General features: G+C 43.8%; 1 protein-coding gene across 2 annotated transcripts in view; it reads right to left on the bottom strand.

Moving 5' to 3' along the window:
• The window catches only part of UBE2Q2 (ubiquitin conjugating enzyme E2 Q2), a 52,462-nt gene that overhangs the window by 23,438 nt on the left and 7,868 nt on the right, over positions 1-21,156 (bottom strand). For both annotated transcript variants that reach the window (XR_009245572.1, XM_058665507.1), the window contains exons 2-5: positions 17,449-17,550; positions 10,468-10,572; positions 2,191-2,247; positions 323-463 (exon numbers count right to left, since the gene is read on the bottom strand). Coding sequence is in view for 1 of the 2 variants with exons in the window: in XM_058665507.1 (XP_058521490.1) it covers positions 323-463; positions 2,191-2,247; positions 10,468-10,572; positions 17,449-17,550 (405 nt within the window). In the remaining variant the exon portion in view is untranslated. The remainder of the gene's footprint in view (positions 1-322; positions 464-2,190; positions 2,248-10,467; positions 10,573-17,448; positions 17,551-21,156) is intronic.

Consider the following 21,156-nt stretch of genomic DNA (forward strand, 5'->3'; position numbering starts at 1 on the left):
AGGCAAATCGAGACCAAAGGTCAACTTCGCAGAGGAGGAAGGATTTGAACAGCACTTGGCAGGAGACTGAATTATATACACAGACCCTCACAGCAGAGGGTAGGCAGACAAGGAACACTATGGGCTGGAAAGGGAGCATGCCTGGGCGCTGGCTGCTGGCTCTGATAGAGCAGAGGAGTGAGGTGGAGAGTGGCTGTCGGCAGCTGAAGAAGTTGCTGGAGGCCAACCACACACACGGGGGGAGACGCAGCCCTGGGAACTGCTGCCTGTTCTCTCTCAGCCCTTAACCACCCAAGTCCAGACTCGGGACGTTTACACTTACATTTAGATGGTGTTGTCTTTGAGTCTTCCTAATTTTCTCTAATATTTCCAAGTTCTCCTTTTCAATTCCTTCGTCCTCTGACTGTTTCCCACTAATTGGCTCCTCTTCCTTCATGTCATAGTGATCTAAGTCTAACATATCCTACAAAAAGGAGGAAAATGTTAGCCTGTTCAAACTAGTTTCTTTCAGCAGTCTCTAACTAAAATTATCCTCAGCCAAGAGGGACAGGAAAAGACAGACTGTATGTCTATTCCATGAGGAGGGGAAAGGTCTCCACATTTAAGTCAAAAGGTTTCAATATCCTTTTAATATCCTGCATTTTGCTTAAAAGCTAGATTCTCAGTAAAGTATATTTTACAGCTCTGCAATGTCACAACTATTACCAGACCATCCATCTTCTAAATATGCTAGTTAGAGAAATTTGCCAAATAGTTCAGCAGGAGGTATCAACAGCCTTAACTGCTTACCACTATTCTAGGAACTTGACCGTCTGAAGCCTCTTCTAAACACCTGGCCTAAGGTCTGGTGAGATGGCTCAGTGGCTAAACTACATGCCTTGTACCCACTGGATCCCATATGGATGCCAGTTTATGTCTGTGCTGCTCCACTTCCCATCCAGTTCCCTACTTGTAGCCTGGGAAAGCGGTGGGAGATGGTCCAAGCTTTGGGACTCTTCACCTGCATGGGAGAGCTGGAATAAGCTCCTGACCCCTGGCTTTGGATTGGCTCAGCTCCAGCCATTGCAGCCACTTGGGGAGTGAACCAGTGGATGGAGGATCTTTCTCATTCTCTCTATAAATATGCCTTCCCAATAAAAATAAATATTAAAAAAAAAACTAGCCTAAAATGTGAGCACAAGTTTAGACACACCAATGCCATTTTAATACAACCAGAAAAAAAAACCCCACAAAATCCACATATGTAAAAGCAGTAAAACTGTAATATGAGAAAGTCATTAAAATGCCAGTACGGCACAGTCATTCCTTGTGAGTCAACTAGGACTATAAAATGAAAAATAGGGCCTGGTGTGGTAGCCTAGCAACTAAAGTCCTCTTCTTGCACGCACCAGGATCCCATATGGGCACTGGTTCTACTCCCAGCTGTCCTGCTTCCCATCCAGCTCCCTGCCTGTGATCTGGGAAAGCAGCTGAGGACGGTCCAAAGCCTTGGGACCCTGCACCCACATGAGACACCGAGAAGAAGCTCCTGGCTCCAGAATGGCACAGCTCCAGCCACTGCAGCTGCTTGGGCAGTGAATCAACGGATGGAAGACCTACCTCTCTGTCTCTTCTCTCTGTGTATATGCCTTTCTAATAAAAATAAATAAATTTTATATATGAACATACATAAAGAAAAGAGAATAAAGAATTTCAATTACATAAAAAAATCAGAAGGAAAGGGAAAGACACAGACGCACAGTGAGTGAACTGTTAATGGTTGCTGTCTTTGGAGACATTTATTGCTTTTCCCTATTTTCCCAGCTTTCTGTAGTAAGCATCAACTGATTTTCATAATTAGAAAAAAAAGGTTTTAAAAAGATTGAATACCTTTAATTTCCTCATTGTTCTCTTCCCTCCTTGTTCATATTATTTTTCATACACATAATCCTGGCAGAATTTTCAAATTATTCTCCAAGTATCTTACTTCTCTTTGAATTGCCAAAAATCTCTAGAGGAACAGTTGGTACTTACTCTCTCCATTTTTTTTTCCAAGCTAATTGTGATTTCTAGAGCAGACCAGGTTACTGACCACCTTATACTCAGACTCATTACACTACTTTAGAAAAGAAGTTAGAGACTTATTAAAATGTTAAAAACAAAAAACAGGAGGAGATATTTATAAATGGTATTCTTACATAAAATACCTACTTCGGCCATCTCTTCCTCCTCCTCCTCTTCCGAAGTAACTTCCTCTGTTGCCCCATTCTGAAACACAGAAAGGATTGTCCAGGACTTCACGGGGAAAAAAAACCGCGCACACACTGACTCCATCAGTGTAGCAAAGCAGCCTTGGGGACCATCATTTACTTCCACTAAAGGAGCGCTTACTCAATCTAAAACATATTTGTCTGGTAAAAGTGACATCTTTATAAATGCAGTCTATAACAACAGATACATACTGAAATAGGGCATCTATACATGTGTTATATCTGTGTATGATATAGGAACACATATGCATTTAATATACTCACATTTAGGTGCCTTAGGAATAAACAAAGTCAACCAGCCAAAAGGCAAAGGTGAAAGCTTTACAATCTGATTTAAAGTAAGAATACATCTTATCCTAAGAATAATAACTATGTATATAAGGGCAATAGCTTCTTTCATTTAAAACAAGTAGTCCAAACTACTGATCCTTAAAATACCCATCTTTTTAAACTCCAGAAAAACCTGACTTCATATAAACTCAACTGCCTTGCATTTTAAAAGATATTACAGGCTACAAAGGAAGATGCATCACAAAAAATTTTAAAAAAAATTACAAAAATGATCACCAGTTTTTTTTCTACAAGTGCTAACAGGACACAATTTCCCACCCACTCACAATAAGTCCGAGGTGAAGGCAACCTTTGGCAGGAGTGCAAAGGTGAAGCTTCCTGGGCCAGAGCCTAAGGCTCCAGCACGCAGCATGCAGAGGCACCGCTGCAGGAGCCTTCAGGGAGGACCCAGGCTCCCTACAACAGTAAACTGGAGTCCAGAGGTCAAGTCTGAATCATGAAGGTCTCAGCACCAGGTTGGCACCTGTTCTCAGTCACTCTGCTGGCACAAAGGCCTGCCCTTCAGAGGGATTACTGAGCTGGGGGATCACGCATGGGGACATGCATCCAGGTACGACACACATGGTAGGTTTAAATCTTTCAACATCTATTATTCGTCTCTTGGAAGAAAACAGCAGCTCCCAAAATTTCATGATTCACCCTATCTCCATTTCCCTAAATACATATTCCAAAAACTATTTTTAGCACCTAAGGAACATACCTAGCCGTTTAAGTGCATTGGTGACTAACAGGCCCTTTGAAAGGCTGATTTCAATGCATTCCTCAGGGAAGCTATTTTCTTTTTTTTTTTTCTTTAATATTCATTTATTCATTAATTACATTGCATTACATGACACAATTTCATAGGTACTGGGATTCCCCCCCCTTCACCCCAAACCCTTCCCCCATCATGAATTCCTTCACCTTGATGCATAACCACAGCTCAAGTTAGGGAAGCTATTTTCAAAAAAGCTACTTGAGGTGATTCTGACATGCAGCCAGACCTGCAACTATCAACACAGTTTCTGTCAATTTCCAAAGAAAGTCGAGTCCATCCCTCACCCCCCAAAAGGACAATTAATTTAACCAAAACACAAAGTCAGTTAAGAGTTGTGAAAGCTCAAGATAAATCTCAATTCAAGACATGGTTAGGTTTTCTTACCAAAACCTCACTACATAGACGGTAGCAACAGAAAAACCACACACAAGAAGGGTCTCCTGCGCAAATGAAAGCTGTAGGGTCTATGTTACAGGTTTATGGTAGGAGACAGAGGGAACCAGACTGCTAGCCTGAGGGGACCACGGACACAGCCAGGCTGAGTATTCTTCACTCCAAAGGAACCGCAAATTCTTTTATTCTTGTCCTCGCCGCAGCTGGACGGGATCAAAATGCTATACTGATCTCTTCCTATGACTGCCAGAACCAGAAAGAAAACAGAGAATGTTTCAATTTAAGGTTAAGTCAGGACAATAGATCTACCAGAAGACCACCTTTTCCTTTCATTCAGGAGTTGGAAAGCCCACCTGCTGGCACCTCCTCATCAGCAGCAGGAAGTGCACAGGCAGGTAAACCAGGAGGCAAGAGGCCACAGCAGACAAGAGTGACAGCTCCAAGGACATCCACAGCCACATGTAAGACAATCAATGATTCACCCTCTGTGTAGGAGGAGAATACCAAGTGTCACCAGACAAAGAAAACCAAGAAGCTCAAAGAAAGGCCTCAGGTCACACAGGCAGTTCAAGTGAGTGACAGCAAGCATTATCACCAAAGAAAACCAAGAGAATAAAACATTTCTTTGACTGGATCTTTGGCAATAATTGAGAAAATGCTATGTAACAAGATTACTATGCAAAGGACAAGAGAGCTCTGGAAAACGGAGGCAAGGAGGGAGGGAGCAGTCAGGTAGAAGGGGAAGAAGGGCTAGAATTACGATGGACTTGTCCAGACAAGGCACCTGTAACTTGTGACATTCCCTTCCAAGAGATGGAAATAAGAACAGTTAAGGGAAATGGAAGATAGAATTACAGGCATATCCATCCGGAGGATTGAGAGGGGAAAAAAATCAAAAGGATAACAGAATCAAATGTTGCCACGCTAAAGACTTTGTGCTTTTAAGAACCAGAGAGAGAGAAAGACACCTTCCATCCTTTAGGCTAGTCCCTGGATGTCCACAACACCTGGGGGCTGAGCTGGCCATGAAGCCAGGAGCCCCAAGTCCCCAAGCAAACGAGCAATCAACACCGCTCCCAAGGTGCACATTGGCAGGAAGGTGGAATCAAGTGCAGACCCAGTACTCTCGGACACGAAGCACAGCATTAACCACTAGGCCAAAGGGACACACCATTCCTCAGAATATTAAGTGGAACTGAATGCCCCCAAAAACTCACTGGAAAGTAAAACCCACACTTCATCATTAAAAGAGAAAACCATACACCTTCCAGAATTACAAATTCAAATAAGAGAATCAGGCAAGCATCACACTTTACAGCTCTAACAACAGATGGCAGAAAATAATGCATAAACAAATGGGAGGAGACTCAATTACGAACTTTCCCTTTACTCCATCAAGACAGGGACCATACACGTGTCTGCTGGGTCACCACTGGATGCATTACATCCACACAGGGTCAGATTAACAATGAGAATGACAGCAAGTATTCAAGCAATACTCTCCATACCCAACAAACCCTGTCTAAAAAACAGTAACACAAGACACTATTGATGAGGAATGTACGTGGAGGGGTGTAGGTGTATGGCGCATGTAAGAAACAGCAACAAAGACGTCAGTGGTGAAGTCTAAGCAGTTGCTGAGAGCACAACCTGGAGGCCACAGGCCCTGTCGTTACAGGCTAGACGTCATGACAATACGGACAAATCAAAAATCACCTGAAAGTCATCAGGGAGATGTTCTTCCTGACAATGCTCAGGCTGAAGAAGGAACTGAGCCTCACGCTCCTGTAACTCAGCTCCCCTAAGTGTGTACCCCTGAGAAAGGTTTGGAGAGGTACCATGAAATAAATGATCACAACAACACTGTTCCTTTAAACATTCATAGAGATATTTTTAATTGAAAAGGCAGATGGACAGAAGGACAGACAGAAAGATCTTATGCTGCTGGTTCGCTCCCAAAAGCTGGAATTGAGCCAATCCAAAGCCATGAGCATCTTCCAGGTCTCCCACAGGGGTGCATGGGCCCAAGGAGTGGAGTCATCCTCTACCGCGCTCTCAGCCCATAAGCAGACAGCTGGATTGGAAGTGGAATAGCCAGCACTCATCTGGTGCCTATATGGGATGCCAGCACTTGTAAGTAGAGGATTATTAGCCTACTGAGCTACCATGTCAGCACCTTCCATTGGTTCTTATATACAAAAACTAGATACAACTAAAACCATTAATAAGCAAATGTTATAACATATTCAAATGTGTAATAAATACAGCAATGAAAAAGAAATAGATACATACAATGTCAACCAATTACATACAGTGACTGAAAAGAAATATATAAAGATGTTTTTAGGAACTGGTGCATTAGCCTAGTGCCTAAAGTCTTTGCCTTGCACACACTGGGATCCCGGATGGGCATTGGTTTGTACCATGGCTGTTCCACTTCCCATCTAGCTCCCTGCTTGTGACCTGGGAAAGCAGTCGAGGACGGTCCAAAGCCTTGGGACCCTGCACCTGTGTGGGAGACCTAGAACAAGCTCCTGGCTCCTGGCTTCAGATTGGCTCAACTCTAGCCATTGTGACTACTTGGGGAGTGAACCAGTGGATGGAAGATCTTTCTCTCTCCTCCCCGTAAATCTGCCTTTCCAATAAGAATAAACAAATTTTTTTAAAAATAAAGATGCTTCTAATATGAAACAACTGAACTGAGTTACTTAATCATGCATACGTTGAGTGGCAAAATTGGAAAGAAGATTTGCATCCAAGAGCATAATGGAAAGAGCCGACACAAAGTTTCTGTAGTGTTAGCAAGGTTCTCTCCTGTCCTCTGTCCTGAGCGGCGATTCTCATTCACTAACTATGTCACACTAAATTTGGTTTAATGTGATTTTAAATCACATTATATCTCAGTCTGAAAAGGATAGGTAAGAGGAATAAAAGATGGCATGAAACGACTTGGGGAAAAAAAGCTATCTAGAAAATATGTTAAATTTTACAACTTGTGCCACAAGGTCAAGCAGCACTCAATATGCACACCCTTAGATATTTGTTGAAAAAATCCCAAGGTGGCATCTGACACAGTATTGAAGGGCAGCTGGGACTCAAATGGCAGCATGGCAACTGGCAGCTTAACCCACTGCACCTAACACCAGAACTGGGAGGGGAGAGGGGAGGAATGTCTTTTAAAAAGATAAACTAAAGGGCCCGGCGGCGTGGCCTAGCGGCTAAAGTCCTCGCCTTGAACGCCCCAGGATCCCATATGGGCGCCGGTTCTAATCCCGGCAGCTCCACTTCCCATCCAGCTCCCTGCTTGTGGCCTGGGAAAGCAGTTGAGGAAGGCCCAATGCATTGGGACCCTGCACCCGCGTGGGAGACCCGGAAGAGGTTCCTGGTTCCCGGCTTCAGATCGGCGCGCACCGGCCCGTTGCGGCTCACTTGGGGAGTGAAACATCGGATGGAAGATCTTCCTCTCTGTCTCTCCTCCTCTCTGTATATCCGGCTTTCCAATAATAATAATAAAAAAAATAAATCTAAAAAAAAAAAAAAAAGATAAACTAAAGGCCAGCATGGCAGCATAGCAACCTATGTGTCTGCATTTGGTGCTTGCCTCCCATGTGGGTGTCAGTCTGAGCTCCGGCTGTGCTGCTTCCTATCCAGTTCCCTGCTAATGTACCTGGAAAGACAGTGCAGGATGGCCCCATGGTCTTGGGCCCTGCATCCACGTGGGAGAACTGGAAGTTCTTGGCTCCTGCATTGTGGCTGTTTGGGAGTAAACCAGCAAGTGGAAGACTTTTCTTTCCATCTCTCCTTCTAACTCTGTCTCTGCACTAAAAATAAATCTTAAAAAAATTTATTTTAAACTACAAAAACTACTAAACATACACATGCTAAGATGTAAAAAGCCAAAGTATATCAAAATAACTCCTTAAAGCCTCTTAGTAATATAGTCTGCCTATAAAACAAAACCAAAATGTTATAAATCAGGACTAACAAGAGAGTAAGCTCTTAAAACAAATGGCTCACCTTTGAAAACAAATAGCAAACCACACCTCTTGTCCTTGTATGGTACCAATCCATAGGGAATCTCGGCCAGCCCTGTGATTTGTTTTAACTGACTGACCATATTAGAAATTACACTGGCTTCCTCTACATCTCTCCCTATTCTCCTTAACTCTGCCTTTAAAATAAATAAATCTTAAAGAAGAAAAAAAGCAGGGGGATGCTGCTGTGTGGCAGAACCAAGGCACTTTTCTGCAGCACTGGCATCCCATGTGGACACCAGTTCAAGCACCAGCTGCTCCATTCCCAATTTAGCTAATGCACCTAGGAAAGCAATGGAGGATGGCCCACGAGCTTGGGACCTGGAAGAAGTTCCTGGCCCAGCCCTAGCCATTGTAACCATCTCTCCACTCTAACGTTATCATGCAAATAAATAAACCTGGCTTAAAAAAAAAAAAAAAAAAAGGATGAAAGAAAATAAATCACATTGGATTTTCTCCAAATCTAAGCCTTTAAAAATGTTTGGCAACTCAACCTTTTGTCCTCTTTTGGAAGCCAAAAAATCATGAATTATAACTATCCTCCTGAAGAGAAAGAAGCCACGTGAAGAGGTCCTTGAGGAAGAGACACCATGCAGGCAGAAAAACATGAGTGACATTCCAATGTTTTGCTTTAAAAAAAAAAAAGATTCATTTGCTTTTATTGGAAAGGCAGATCAGATTTACCAAGGGAAGAAACAGAAGCATCTTCCACCTTCTGGTTTACTCCCCAAATGGCCACAACAGCTGCAGCTGAGCCAATCAAAGCCAGGAGCCAGGAGCCTCTTCCAGGTCTCCCTTGTGGGTGCAGGATCCCAAGGCTTTGGGCTGTTATCTATTGCTTTCCTAAGCTGCAAGCAGGGAACTGGATGGGAAGGGGAGCAGCCAGGACACTAACTGGTGCTCATATGGGATCCTAGCACGTGCAAGGGAAGGATTTAGCCATTGAGCCATTGCTCCAGGACCAACAATCCAATATTGTCCTTTGTCCAGACCACAGAGGACCAACCAGTGACCACAGAGTCCCCAGATGAGACCAGCCAAAGAACTGTCTAGTCACGGCTAGTTAGCCCATAACTTTACTGGGATAAAGGAAACTGCAGTACTCCGTCAAGTTCAAAACTTGAAATATCAGAAATATATACTAGAATATAAAAATTGTAAAGAAAACAGCGAAAACGCAGAAGATAAAGGGATTCAAGCCAAGAGGTCTAACATGCAAGCAGCAGGCATTCTGAAAGGAGGAATCAACAAACATAAGCCACGAAATTTAACATTCCAAATCTGCAAGTTCTACCAATGCTGAGCACCTGACGTCATAAACGGAAAAAAGACCCCCCAACTAAACCAGTCACAGTGATATTTCAGAACACCACGGAAGAGCTGCCCCACTGTCTCAGGGAAAACATCACACAGAGACGAGGACCACGCAGTGATGCCAGGTCTCAGCAGCCCCACTCACCAACACGCAACAACTCAGTGCTTGAAATTCTGCAGGTAGAATGTCTGCAACCTAGAATCACACAGTCAACCGAGTTACCCATCAAGTGTGGGAACAGAACACAAAGCAGCCAACTTTATTGGGGACTTATGCACCAGGTGCTATGCTAAAACGATTTAAATCTTCAAAGCTCCACCCAAAACAGTCAACTACTACTTCCTCCATTTCCCATTGGTAAAATGCTGTCACATGATTAGATTATTGGCCCAAGGGCATTCATGGCCACTAAGCAGCAGAACCAAGATTCCAATACAAGGAAATCTGGTTCAAAAACCCAAATCCTGGACCATTATTTTTTTTTTTCAAAAGTTGGCAATCAGAAAATGTGCCGTTCCTTCCTGCTCTGTTAGTGTTTTACTTGAGAATGTACTCAGGTAAAGGGAGAAGAGATAAGCCAAGAAACAGACATGAGATGCAGGAAATAATGCATCCACTCAAGGGCAAGCCAGCAAAAACACAAGATGCTAGTGCACAGCCAGTCCAGAGAACAAAGTGCCACAGTTGGTTCCCAAGGGCCAAAGGTTTCAGAAGAGAGGCAGACTGGCAGAAAGGCCAGAACTGAACTTCCCAAAACAACTCCTATCATATGGGGATACTGCAAAACAAAACGTGTGCAAGGAAAGAAATGTTCATAATATAAATGTGGCTATCCACTGAACAGTCCTCACGGCACTCATGTAACTAGGAAGCAGAGGTGAGCAGGTAAGCACAGGCAGCACAAGAGAACCCCATTGATTAGAGTAACAGTCAGTAGCGGATGGACCCTGAGGTCAGTCTGGGGTGGTGGTGGGCTCCTCTGCGGAGGAGAAGGTGGCGATATTTGGGTTAGGCCTTCAGAGGCACAGATGGACTTCAGGGAACGGCTTATTCAGTTACCTTTCCTCGGAATGCAGAGGTCAACAAAGAAGAAAGGAACATTCATGGGCACCAGGAATATTCACAACGACAAGGACCATGCAGACGGGGGAGGGAGAGAATGGGGATGGCTGGAAGTACCATCAGCTCCAAAGAATGAAAGGGTTACTTTCAGGACCAACACAAAAGAAACACAGCCATTCAACAGGAATACGGAAGCAAATTTCTAAATAACCTGTATAATAATCCTTAAAGGGGGAAAAAAAAAAATCCCAGTTTTAACTTTGGCTGGAGACAATTTAGCTCTTGAACCCCCGAGGTTTACATTACCTGACCCGTGGGTAATGGTTGATCTAGCGTCTCAACGTCCAGGTGCTTAGGAAGGTTATATAATCTGCAGAGTTCACATATCAACCACTTCAATTGCTGACGAAGCTACAAAACACATTTCAGTAAACAAGCATTATGTTAAGGAGCCCTTAGAAGATATGAATCATGCTACAACTACTGTAATCAGTCCAGAAACAAAATGAGAAAGTTTGTGGAACTGCCCAGCTGCAGTCTATGGATAGTCTAAAATATTTTTATGGGCTGCTAGGGTAAGAAAGCTACTATGGGAAAAAGTTGACTACTAAGGCTGAGGTAAAAATCCCTCCACCTGACACCTAGTACAACTGCATCAACAAAAAGGCAAGGGAGAAGAGTTCCAAACGTTGTCCTCCAATTTCTAGTTTTCTAGAAACCTATGACCTCAGAGTAAAGTATCAATAAGGCCATAAAAACCACTGCTGTACAGATTCTAAAAGTAGGCCACAGGCACGTGCATTTGTAAGCACAGTTGCAAACACGGTCTAAAGGAGGTTAGATACAGAGTCTGTCCCTGAGCCTGAGTTTCCCTATCTGTACAACAAAGAAATCAAAAAATTCTCAGGCCGGTGACTGTTCATTTAGTGCGCCTGTCTATCCAAAGCAAGGCGTCCTTCCAGTTTCCATTTTTGAAATCCAGATTCTTTCCTAGGCACATTTAACCATGCAGGCAACGTAAAGTGCATGTGCAAGCATGTGTTTTGTAGTTTGCCATATTTTTTTTTCAATGTGTAATTTGAGCAGTCAGTTTAAGAACAATGACAAACAACTTATCAAATGAGAGGTGCATAAGGCAGCTAAACTTCACTTGGTCAGGGATGTTTTCTGGAGTCTCTGACCAAGAAAAGGGATGACGAAAACACAGCCAGTTTAATAAACACTAAGCAAACAGACAGAGGATTAGAGTGGGTTAAACAGAGCAAACGACAAGTGGAAATCAGGACAGCAGAACAATTAGGACCAAACTAAAACCCTTCTGCTTAAAAGGAAGAAAAGCCCCACCGTGGATCAGTTATCTGGCCAATGGGCTCCCTCTTGTGCGAGGTACAGAGTGGAGATGAAGGGCAGTGGCTGACACACTGTGGCCCAGTGGGAGCTGCAGCAGTGGGGGCTACGAGACAGGCAGCAGCGGGGTGGGCTCCCACCAGGCAGGAAGTACATCACGGAAAAGCACCTTCCAGGAATTCCAATTTTACGCCCTCCACACAAGTGTACGAAGGATGGGGAGAGAAACAGTGTGCGGAACTAAGAAATCTTCAGAAGGCCTGGTGGAGCGGTCTGAGATTTTCACTACATAACGAGGGGGCAGGAGGCAGGTTCAGACGTGGGTGACTGGCTTACTGCACTTTGTCCACTGAAAATCAGAGGATTATTGGAAAACAGGATGGGGTAGTAGCGGGTAAGGAGGCAGATAAGGATCATTAACTTACGTGAGATCCCCTGAACATGTTACGATACCCGAGTCTGAAATTCTGGAGATAATTTCTAGTGAATTGTACATTTATTTAGTCATCCCTGGAATACAGGGCATCACTCCAGGAAGGGGAACAGAAAGTTTAGAACAAGAGGACTTGAAGCAAATCAAGGAACAGCAACTCCGGAGACTGAGGTGGGGTAGCAAGGAATCGAAGCAGAGGCAGTGGTCTGAGAGAGGTCCCCATGAGACGGCCAGTTCCCAGGACAAAAACAGGAATTACTTGTCTTTCACACCCACCCCCCAATCACAGAGTTAGGTAAAGGGGCCAATCTGTAGAAAACAATATTTATCTGTGTTCTATTAATAGTTTCTTGTATCTAACCACGTGGGTTTGGGTGAATGTATAAACCAATATGGACATGGACAGATGTTTCCTTACAAAACTGGGGACAAAAAAGGCTACATTATATAAAATAGTCCACGCCTTCCTTTTTCACATAGTACCTATTAGAACTTTATGCTCTTAACAGAAAATTGGTTATATCTTTCTAACTACAATGCAATATTCTATTGTGAAACTGTACTATTTTTATTTAAGCAATTCTTTACGGGTAAACATTATGTGATAAACATTTGCTGAATATTTCAACAAGGGAACAGTTAGCAGTATCAGAATACTACAGAGAGTCAACTGGAGGACTAAAAAGGAGCCACTGACAACAAAAAGGTAAATTTTAGCCCAACAATGAATACAGAATCTAGATTACAATGAGCTCAGTGAGTGGAAAGTGAGCTGTAGGAAACTGGCAGAGGGCATCAGTGGGGACTGAATTTCTGGTTCTAACACCAGCATACCGGACTGGAGCCCTCATCCAGCTTCCTGCTGATGTGCCTGGGAAGGCCTGGGAAGCCAGGCCAAGTTCCTGGATCCCAGGGATCTTATGCGAGCCCAGGATGAGCTTCAATATGGGCTAGACCTGGCAGCAGATGGATGATCTCTATCGTCTCCCTTTCTTTCTGTCACTCTGCCTTCCAAATCAATAAATATCTAAACATAAATAAACTGGGGCTGGCAGTCGGTTGAGTAGCTAAGCTTCTAACTACAGCACTGGGATCCCCTATGGGCACCAGTTCATGTCCTGGCCACTCCACTTCCCATCCAGCTCCCTGCTTGCGGTCTGGAAAAGCAGCAGAGAGCATGGCTCTAGTCCTTGGACCCTTGAACCCGCATGAGAGTCTCAGAAGGAACTCCTAGCTTCAGATTGGCTCAAATCCAGCCACTGAGGCCATTTGGAGAGCAAACCAATGGATAGAAGATCTACCTATCTCCTTTTCTCTCTTAATTCTTTCAAATAAAAATACATCTTAATAACACACACATACAGCTTGCTCACTGACACAGTCTGTAAGAGTGAACATTGCAATTTTTTCATGCAAATCCCTCCCCACCCTAAAATCAGGACCAGTTTAAGATAATTTCTGATGGAGTATTTTAGAGACCGAAAAATAAATCTAGGGCCTGGAGGCCAGAGCCAATCGTCCACCTTCATGCGCCACCAACTCATATGGGTGCTGGTTCCTGCCCAGCTGCTCCAGTTCCCATCTAGCTCCCTGCTTACAGCCTGGCAAAGCAGTGAAGAATGACCCAAGTCCTTAGTGGGAGACCCAGAAGAAACTCCTGGCTCCTGGCGCCGGAACAGCTCAGCTCCACCCCTTGTGGCCATTTGGGGAGTGAACCAGTGGATGGAAGATCCGATCTCTGTCTCTTTCTCTCTGTATAATACGCCTTTCCTATAAAAATAAGTTTCTAAAAGATAAAAGTAAAAATACCCGGCAACATGGCCTAGCAGCTAAAGTCCTCGTCTTGAACACGCCCCGGGATCCCATATGGGCGCCGGTTCTAATCCCGGCAACTCTACTTCCCATTTAGCTCCCTGCTTGTGGCCTGAGAAAGCAGTCAAGGACGGCCCAAGGCTTTGGGACTCTGCACCTGTGTGGGAGACCTGGAAGAGGTTCCTGGCTCCCGGCTTTGGATCGGCGCAGCACCGGCCGTTGCACTCACTTGGGGAGTGAATCATCGGACGGAAGACCTTCCTCTCTATCTCTCCTCTCTGTATATCTGACTTTGTAATAAAAGTAAATCTTTAAAAAAAAAAGAGATAAAAGTAAAAATAATTCCAGGGCCTAGCATGATGGCTCAATTAGCTAATCCTCCACCTCTAAGTGCTGGAATCCCATACAGATGCCAGTTTGTGTCCTGGCTGCTCCATTTCTCTTCCAACTCCCTGCTGGTGAACTTGGGACCCTGCACCCACGTGGGAGACCCAGAAGTAGGCTTAGTTCCAGCCATTACAGTCGTTTGGGGTGTGAACCAGCAAGAAAAAGATCTTTCTGTCTCTCCTTTTCTCCCTAAATCTGCCTTTCCAATAAAAATAAATAAATCCTTTAGAAAAAAAGAATTCTCTTCACACTGATACCTTTAGATCGTCAAGGACAATCTCCTGAAAGCAGCAGCAGTAACAGCCTAGGCCAACCACTCCTTCCCAACCTCCTACTTTCGTGGTTCTCCACACCAGCCTGGCCACTGGAAATGTCTTTAAAATGGTGCCTCTCTGCCCTTCATTATAACAACAGAAGTTTTAACTACCTAAAACTTATTCTGAAGAAAAAAAAAAAATGAGTCAAGACCTGAACTTCCCACAACTGGCTAGGGCTCTCCAAAGAATCCACAGAATAATTGACTGTTCCCTTAGCCATTAAGCAAAACTCCCAATTCTAAATTCTCATTTGCATGACTTTGCTTCTGAATTTCTAATGTCTTTCTGTCAGGTCTAGTGCCAGTACACTATTTTAGTTACTATCTGATTGGACACCTCTTACTACTTTTAACTAATTTTTAAATTTTTATTTTCATTTTACGTGAAAGAGACAGATCAGCCACCCACTGGCGACAGCAAGGGCAGGAACCAGGAACACAACCCAGGTCTCTCCCATGTGGGTGGCAGGGACCCGAGTGCTCAGAAACAACTGCTGCCTCACAGGATACCAAGCCAGGGTTCACAGCCGGGCGCTCCAACAGGGGGTGGCATGCAGGAATCTTAAACCCACAGCTCAACCATCACTGCCACCTATTCTTCAGTTATTTAGTTAGCTCCCCAAAATCAACCTGTTGAGATTCCTACTAAAATTACACGAGGTTTATAGGTTAGCATGAAAGTATGAAAACAATTAATCTGTATGCCAAAAAGACATCCACCTATTTATTTGCATTCAGTGAAATCCTGTAGTTCCCTTGATATAAATCCTGAGCATCAAAGTTCATTCCTATTTAATTTTTGGCAACCAGTTCTTCTACTCCAATCAGCAAAACTGTACAGTTTCCTTCATATAAGTCCTGCACACTGAAATGTATTACTACTTAATTTTTGTGTAATAGTTTAAAATATTTTGCTAATATAGTTTCTATTTGATTATAGCTGAAATTTGGGGAATCTTACTGGTTGTCATAGAATAGAAATTTTAACTGACCATCTTTTTTTTTAAAGATTTATTTATTTTTATTGGAAAGTCAGATATACAGAAAGGAGGAGAGAGAGAGAGGAAGGTCTTCCGTCCGATGATTCACTCCCCAAGTGAGTTCAACGGCCAGTGCTTTACTGATCCAGAGCTGGGAGCCAGGAACTTCCTCCAGGTCTCCCACACGGGTGCAGAGTCCCAAGGCTTTGGGTCGTCCTCAACTGCTTTCCCAGGCCACAAGCAGGGAGCTGGATGGGAAGTGGAGCTGCCGGGATTAGAACCGGCGCCCATATGGGATCCCGGGGCGTTCAAGGCAACGACTTTAGCTGCTACGCCATGTTGCCGGGCCCAACTGACCATCTTAAAACATTTTTTCTGTGGGTTCCTTTAGACTTTTTTTTTTTTTTTAATACAAAACAATCATGTCACCAGCTCCACACAGTAGTGGCTAAAGTCCTTGCCTTCCAAACACCAGGATCCCATACGGGTGCCAGTTCTAATCCTGGTGACCCAGCTTTCCATCCAGCTCCCTGCTTGTGGCCTGGGAAAGCAGTTGATGACCCAAAGCCTTGGGACCCTGCACCCACATGGGAGACCAGGAAGAGGCTCAAGGTTCCTGGCTCCTGGCTCTGGATCAGCTCAGCTCCAGCCATTGCGACCACTTGAGGTATGAATCAACAGATGGAAGATCTTCCTCTCTGTCTCTCCTCCTCTTTGTATATCTGACTTTCCAATAAAAATAAATCTTCCTAAAAACCATAAAAAGTCATGTCACTGCAAATGACTTATTTTTCTAAAAGGATTTTATGAAAGCATGGGAAAATGTAACAAGATCATGTTTACAAGACTGTAAGACTACACAGAACATATGACCTCAACTATTTAAGCTTATTTCTGAGGGTGTATGATTTTAGTAGCACAGAAAAAAAATGGTAGAAAAATCCATTCTGTCAATAATATTGGTGTTAAGAACGTATGGGAGACGCTAATTTCCTTTTTGCTTGTCTATATTTCACTAGTTATTTCATAATGGACACAAGTTTAATATACAAAAAAATTAGGGATATGAAAATTCCTGAAAAGTGGAACATTCCTTTCTGCAGTTTTGTTTTCCTTTTTATAACTACTGATGACATAGTTGAGAGGTAGGCATGCCCATGTGGGTCTCAGATTGGTTTAAGGAAGGCCAAGAAAGGTGTGGAGGAAGGCAGAGTTCAAAATGCTTCAAAACAAAATTTGTTTTTTCTTACTCCTGTGCACCCAGCAGGGAACGGAGAGGGCCGCTTCCTGCTGTGCAACTACAACAGCAGCAGAAGGTGGAGACAGAGAGACTGTCACTCAGTGACGTCTTACAGGCAGATTTGCTTTTCATTGCTTCAGTTATTCATGGTCAAACCACGTTTTAAAAATAGTAAATGAAAAAGTATGCCTGTGATTCCTGGTCATTAAACTCCACTGTAGCATATCACTAGTCTATTTTATTAGTAGTAGCTGCTGATCTGTAAATTAAATCTCAGATGTACGTGTGTAAATACACACACACACGTAGTCTGTGTGGTGTTTGGTATTACTCATGTCATCAATCGGGCATCCCCTGGGGGGTCTTGGCTGACCTCTAAGGAGAAGGGGAGACTACTGACTATTAAGAAAAAGAGCAGAACATGCTGTTTGAATACTTTGGGCTCTGGCTGCAGACTTACAGACCCATCGCATACTTGCTGGTATCCTACTTCCTTCCTTGGCTAGTGGTTTCTAGGTTAAATGACTAGAATGTAGGGACAAAATTTTCCAAATTCCTAATATAAATTAATACCCATAAGAAACAAAAGAAGAAACTAAGTAGTACCTAGAACTTGAAAGACAAACAACAGCAACAGCCCTGTTGTTTAATCCCTCTAGGATTATCAAATAATAACTGTGATAGTGCTTTTATTCAATATCTCTTAATTCTATACGAGTAGCATATATGGAAAAAAAACAAGAAAAAAAAATAGCTGGGCTCATTTTCTCACCGAACTGTTGTTCTTAGAATCTTCTAGACGCTCCAGAACTGAGGTCAGATTTGGGTCATCGGAATCCGCAAACCATATTGGTGAAGAAGAGGGGTAAGATTCCTGTTACAGAGACAACTATGTTAAACACTTTATAGGAAAACTAACCCAGATACCAAATGAAACCATACCACTAAAAAGCAAAATGTGGAAATAAGCAAGTGAAGCAGAGGGAAGAAAAGCAATACATTTAAACCTACATGAAGAGGAACAAGACTCTTCTAAGAATTTTTTAAAAACCATAAGGTTGGTAGGGGAGTGGAGAGGGGGTGCTGTGCAGTAGTGCAGCAGGCTAATCCTCCACCCTAGGGCACCAGCAACCCCTACGGGTGCCGGTTCATGGCCCAGCTATTCCATCTCCATAAGCTCCCTGCTTGTGGCCTGGCTTAAGTCCTTGGGACCTGCACCCACATGAGAGAAGATTCCGGCTCCCGGCTTTGGATCAGCTCAGCTCCAGTTGTTACGGCCATCTGGAGAGTGAACCAGTGGATGGAAGACCAAAAAATTATTTTCCACTATATTCCTCATGAGTAGTCTAAATGTTACTTTGAGATTCCCCCCCGCCCCGACACACCAGGAAAAAAATTAACCTTAAAATTTAACCCGTTTTGGGACCAGCGAGGAAGCTTAGTGGCTAAGGTCTTCTCCTTGCATGTGTCAGGATCCCATATGAACACCAGTTTACATCCTGGCTGCTCCACTTCCCATCCAGCTCCCTGCTGTGGCCTGGGAAAGCAGTCGAGGACGGCCCAAAGCCTTGGGACCCTGCACCTGCATGGGAGACCAGGAAGAGGCTCGAGGCTCCTGGCTTTGGACTGGCCCAGCTCCAGCTGTTGGGGCCGCTTGGGGAGTGAACCAACGGACGGAAGATATTTCTCTCTGTCTCTCCTCCTCTCCTCTCTGTATATCTGCCTTTCCAGTAAAAATAAACAAATCATTAAAAAAGTTAATAAACTCAGCATCATGTGCATCCACCAACTAAGATTCGCTCTGGTCATTTGTACTGTTAGAAACTCATTCATTAGAGCCAGGATCATGGGGAAAGCTGTCATCCGAGGCACTGCCATATACCAGTTCATTCCTTGGATGCTCCACTTCCAATTCAGCTCCCTGTTAATTACCTGGGGAAAGCAGCAGATGTTGCTCCAAGGCTTTGGTCTCCTGCCACCTATGGCATTACCCTGGCCATTGTGGCCATTTGGAGCCCGCAGAGACCAGTATCCAGCATTGTGGCATAGTAGGTAAAGCCACTGCCTCTGATGCCTTTGATGCCCTCATTCCATGTGGGTGCTGCTCTTGTCCCGGGTGCTGCTCTTGTCCCGGGTGCTGCACTTCTGACTCAGTTCCCTGCTAATGGCCTGGGAAAAGCAATGTAAAATGGTTCAAATGCCCAGACGCCTACCACCTTCGTGGGACACCCAGCTGAAGCTCTTGGCTTCAGTCTGGTCCAGTGCTGGTCATCGTGACCATCTGAAGAGTGAGCCACACACAGAAGATCTGTCTCTGCAACTGACTTAAAAAAAAAAAAAAAGTAAATGACAGATCCAAGGCAGTCACAATCAAAATTCCAATAACATTCTTCTCAGAGCTAGGGAAAAAAATGATAAAATTCATATGGAAGCACCAGAGACTCCAAATAGCTAAAGCAATCTGAAACAATAAAAAAAAAAAAAAAGGTGAAGGTATCGCAGTCTCAGACTCCAAGACATACGCTCTAGGGCATTGATAATCCAAACCGCCTGGTTCTGGCACAAAAACAGACAGAAGATCAATGGAAAAGAACTGACATCCCAGAAGTGAACATGCAAATCTACAGGCAACTAATTTTTGACAAGTGAGCTGAAAATCAGGGAGAAAGCATAATCTCTTTAACAAGCGGTGCTGGGTAAGAAGCAAGACCCCTACCTTCCACCTTATAAAAAAAATCAACTCTAAACAGACCAAGGTTTGATCTAACATCAAGCTACTGATGGAACACTCTGGAAGACATAGGTGCGGGCAAAGTCTTCTTAGGAAAAACCCTAAAAGCACAGGCAATTAAACCAACAACAAATGGGGGATTATGTCCAGCTAAGAAGCTTCTGCATTGCCAGAGGAATGCTCAGTAACGTGAAGAGATGAAAAGAGGAATGGGAGGATGTTTAAAACAAACACAAGACTAATATCCAGGATTTACAAAGAACTCCAGAAACTCAACAAGGGCAAAATAAACAGCCCAGTTAAGACATAGGCAGAGGACAGGAACAGGTATTTTTCAAAAGATGGAATTCAAGGAGCTAATAACACATGAAGAAAAAAAAAGCTTAGGTTCTCTAGCAATGAGGCTCCACCTAACTCCAGTGAGAATGGCCTACGTACAGAAATCGACAAACAGTAATTGCTGGTGACAATCTAAGACTGGGGGCACCCCAATCCTCGGTGGGCCGGCATGGAAACTAGTACAGCCACTATGGAAGACGGCATGGAGAGGCCTCAAATAATCCTCAGAAAATAGATTTATCATGACCCAGCAATCCCAAACGAAATCTGCATGAGGGACCTGCAATCCCATGCTTATTTTTTTTAAAGATTTATTTTATTTTTCATTGGAAAATCAGATATACAGAGAGGAGGAAAGAGAGGAAGATCTTCCGTCCACTAATTAACTCCCCAAGTGGCTGCAACAGCCAGAGTTGTGCCAAGAGCCTCCTTCGGGTCTCCCATGCGGGTGCAGGGTCCCAAGGCTTTGGGCCGCCCTCAACTGCTTTCCCAGGCCACAAGCAGGGAGCTGGATGGGAAGCGGGGCAGCTGGAACCATGGGGATGGCGGCACTTGCAAGGTGAGGACTTTAGCTGCTAGACTATCCTGCAATCCCATGTTTATAGTAGTGCAATTCACAATAGCTAAGAGAAGGAACCTACCCAAGTGCCCATCAACAGATGAAATAAAATGTTTTTCTCGTCCATAAAAAAAATGAAACCCAACCGCTTGCAACAAAAAAAACCAGTTGAAACCATTATGTGTAGGAAAATAAGCCAAGCCCAAAAGACAAAAATTCCATTTTCTCTGATATGCAACAATTCACAGAGCACACACATGCACGCGCACACACACACACCTATAAACTGCACAAGGGAGATTAGTATACTGCAAACAATAGATGAATACAGCATGCATCTTTTTTATTGAGTAATAGCAGGATTCCCGTTATTGTCTTTAATTATATTTTTACATTATTTCATTTTCTTCCATTTCATTGCCATGCCATGATACACTTATACATCAGAAAGCTAAGATTGTAATGGTGAAATGGGCCAAGCACGATAGCATAGCAGCTCAAGCCCTCACCTTAAATGCACCAGGATACCACATGAGCACCAGCTCTAATCCCTGTGGTCCCACTTCCCATCCAGCTCCCTGCTTGTGGCCTAGGAAAGCAGTTGGGGACGGCCCAAAGCCTTGGCACCCTGCACCTGTGTGGGAGACCTGTAAGAAGAGGCTCGAGGCTCTTGGCTTTGGATCAGCTCAGCTCCAGCCACTGGGGCCACTTGGGGAGTGAACCATCGGACAGAAGATCTTTCTCTCTCTCTTCCTCTCTGTATATGTGCCTTTCCAATAAAAATAAATACATTTTTTAAACAAAAAAAGATTGTAGTGGTGAATATGCCATTATGATAACTTGGGGACACA

Source organism: Ochotona princeps, chromosome 6, assembly GCF_030435755.1.
Source record: "Ochotona princeps isolate mOchPri1 chromosome 6, mOchPri1.hap1, whole genome shotgun sequence".
NCBI lineage: Eukaryota > Metazoa > Chordata > Mammalia > Lagomorpha > Ochotonidae > Ochotona > Ochotona princeps.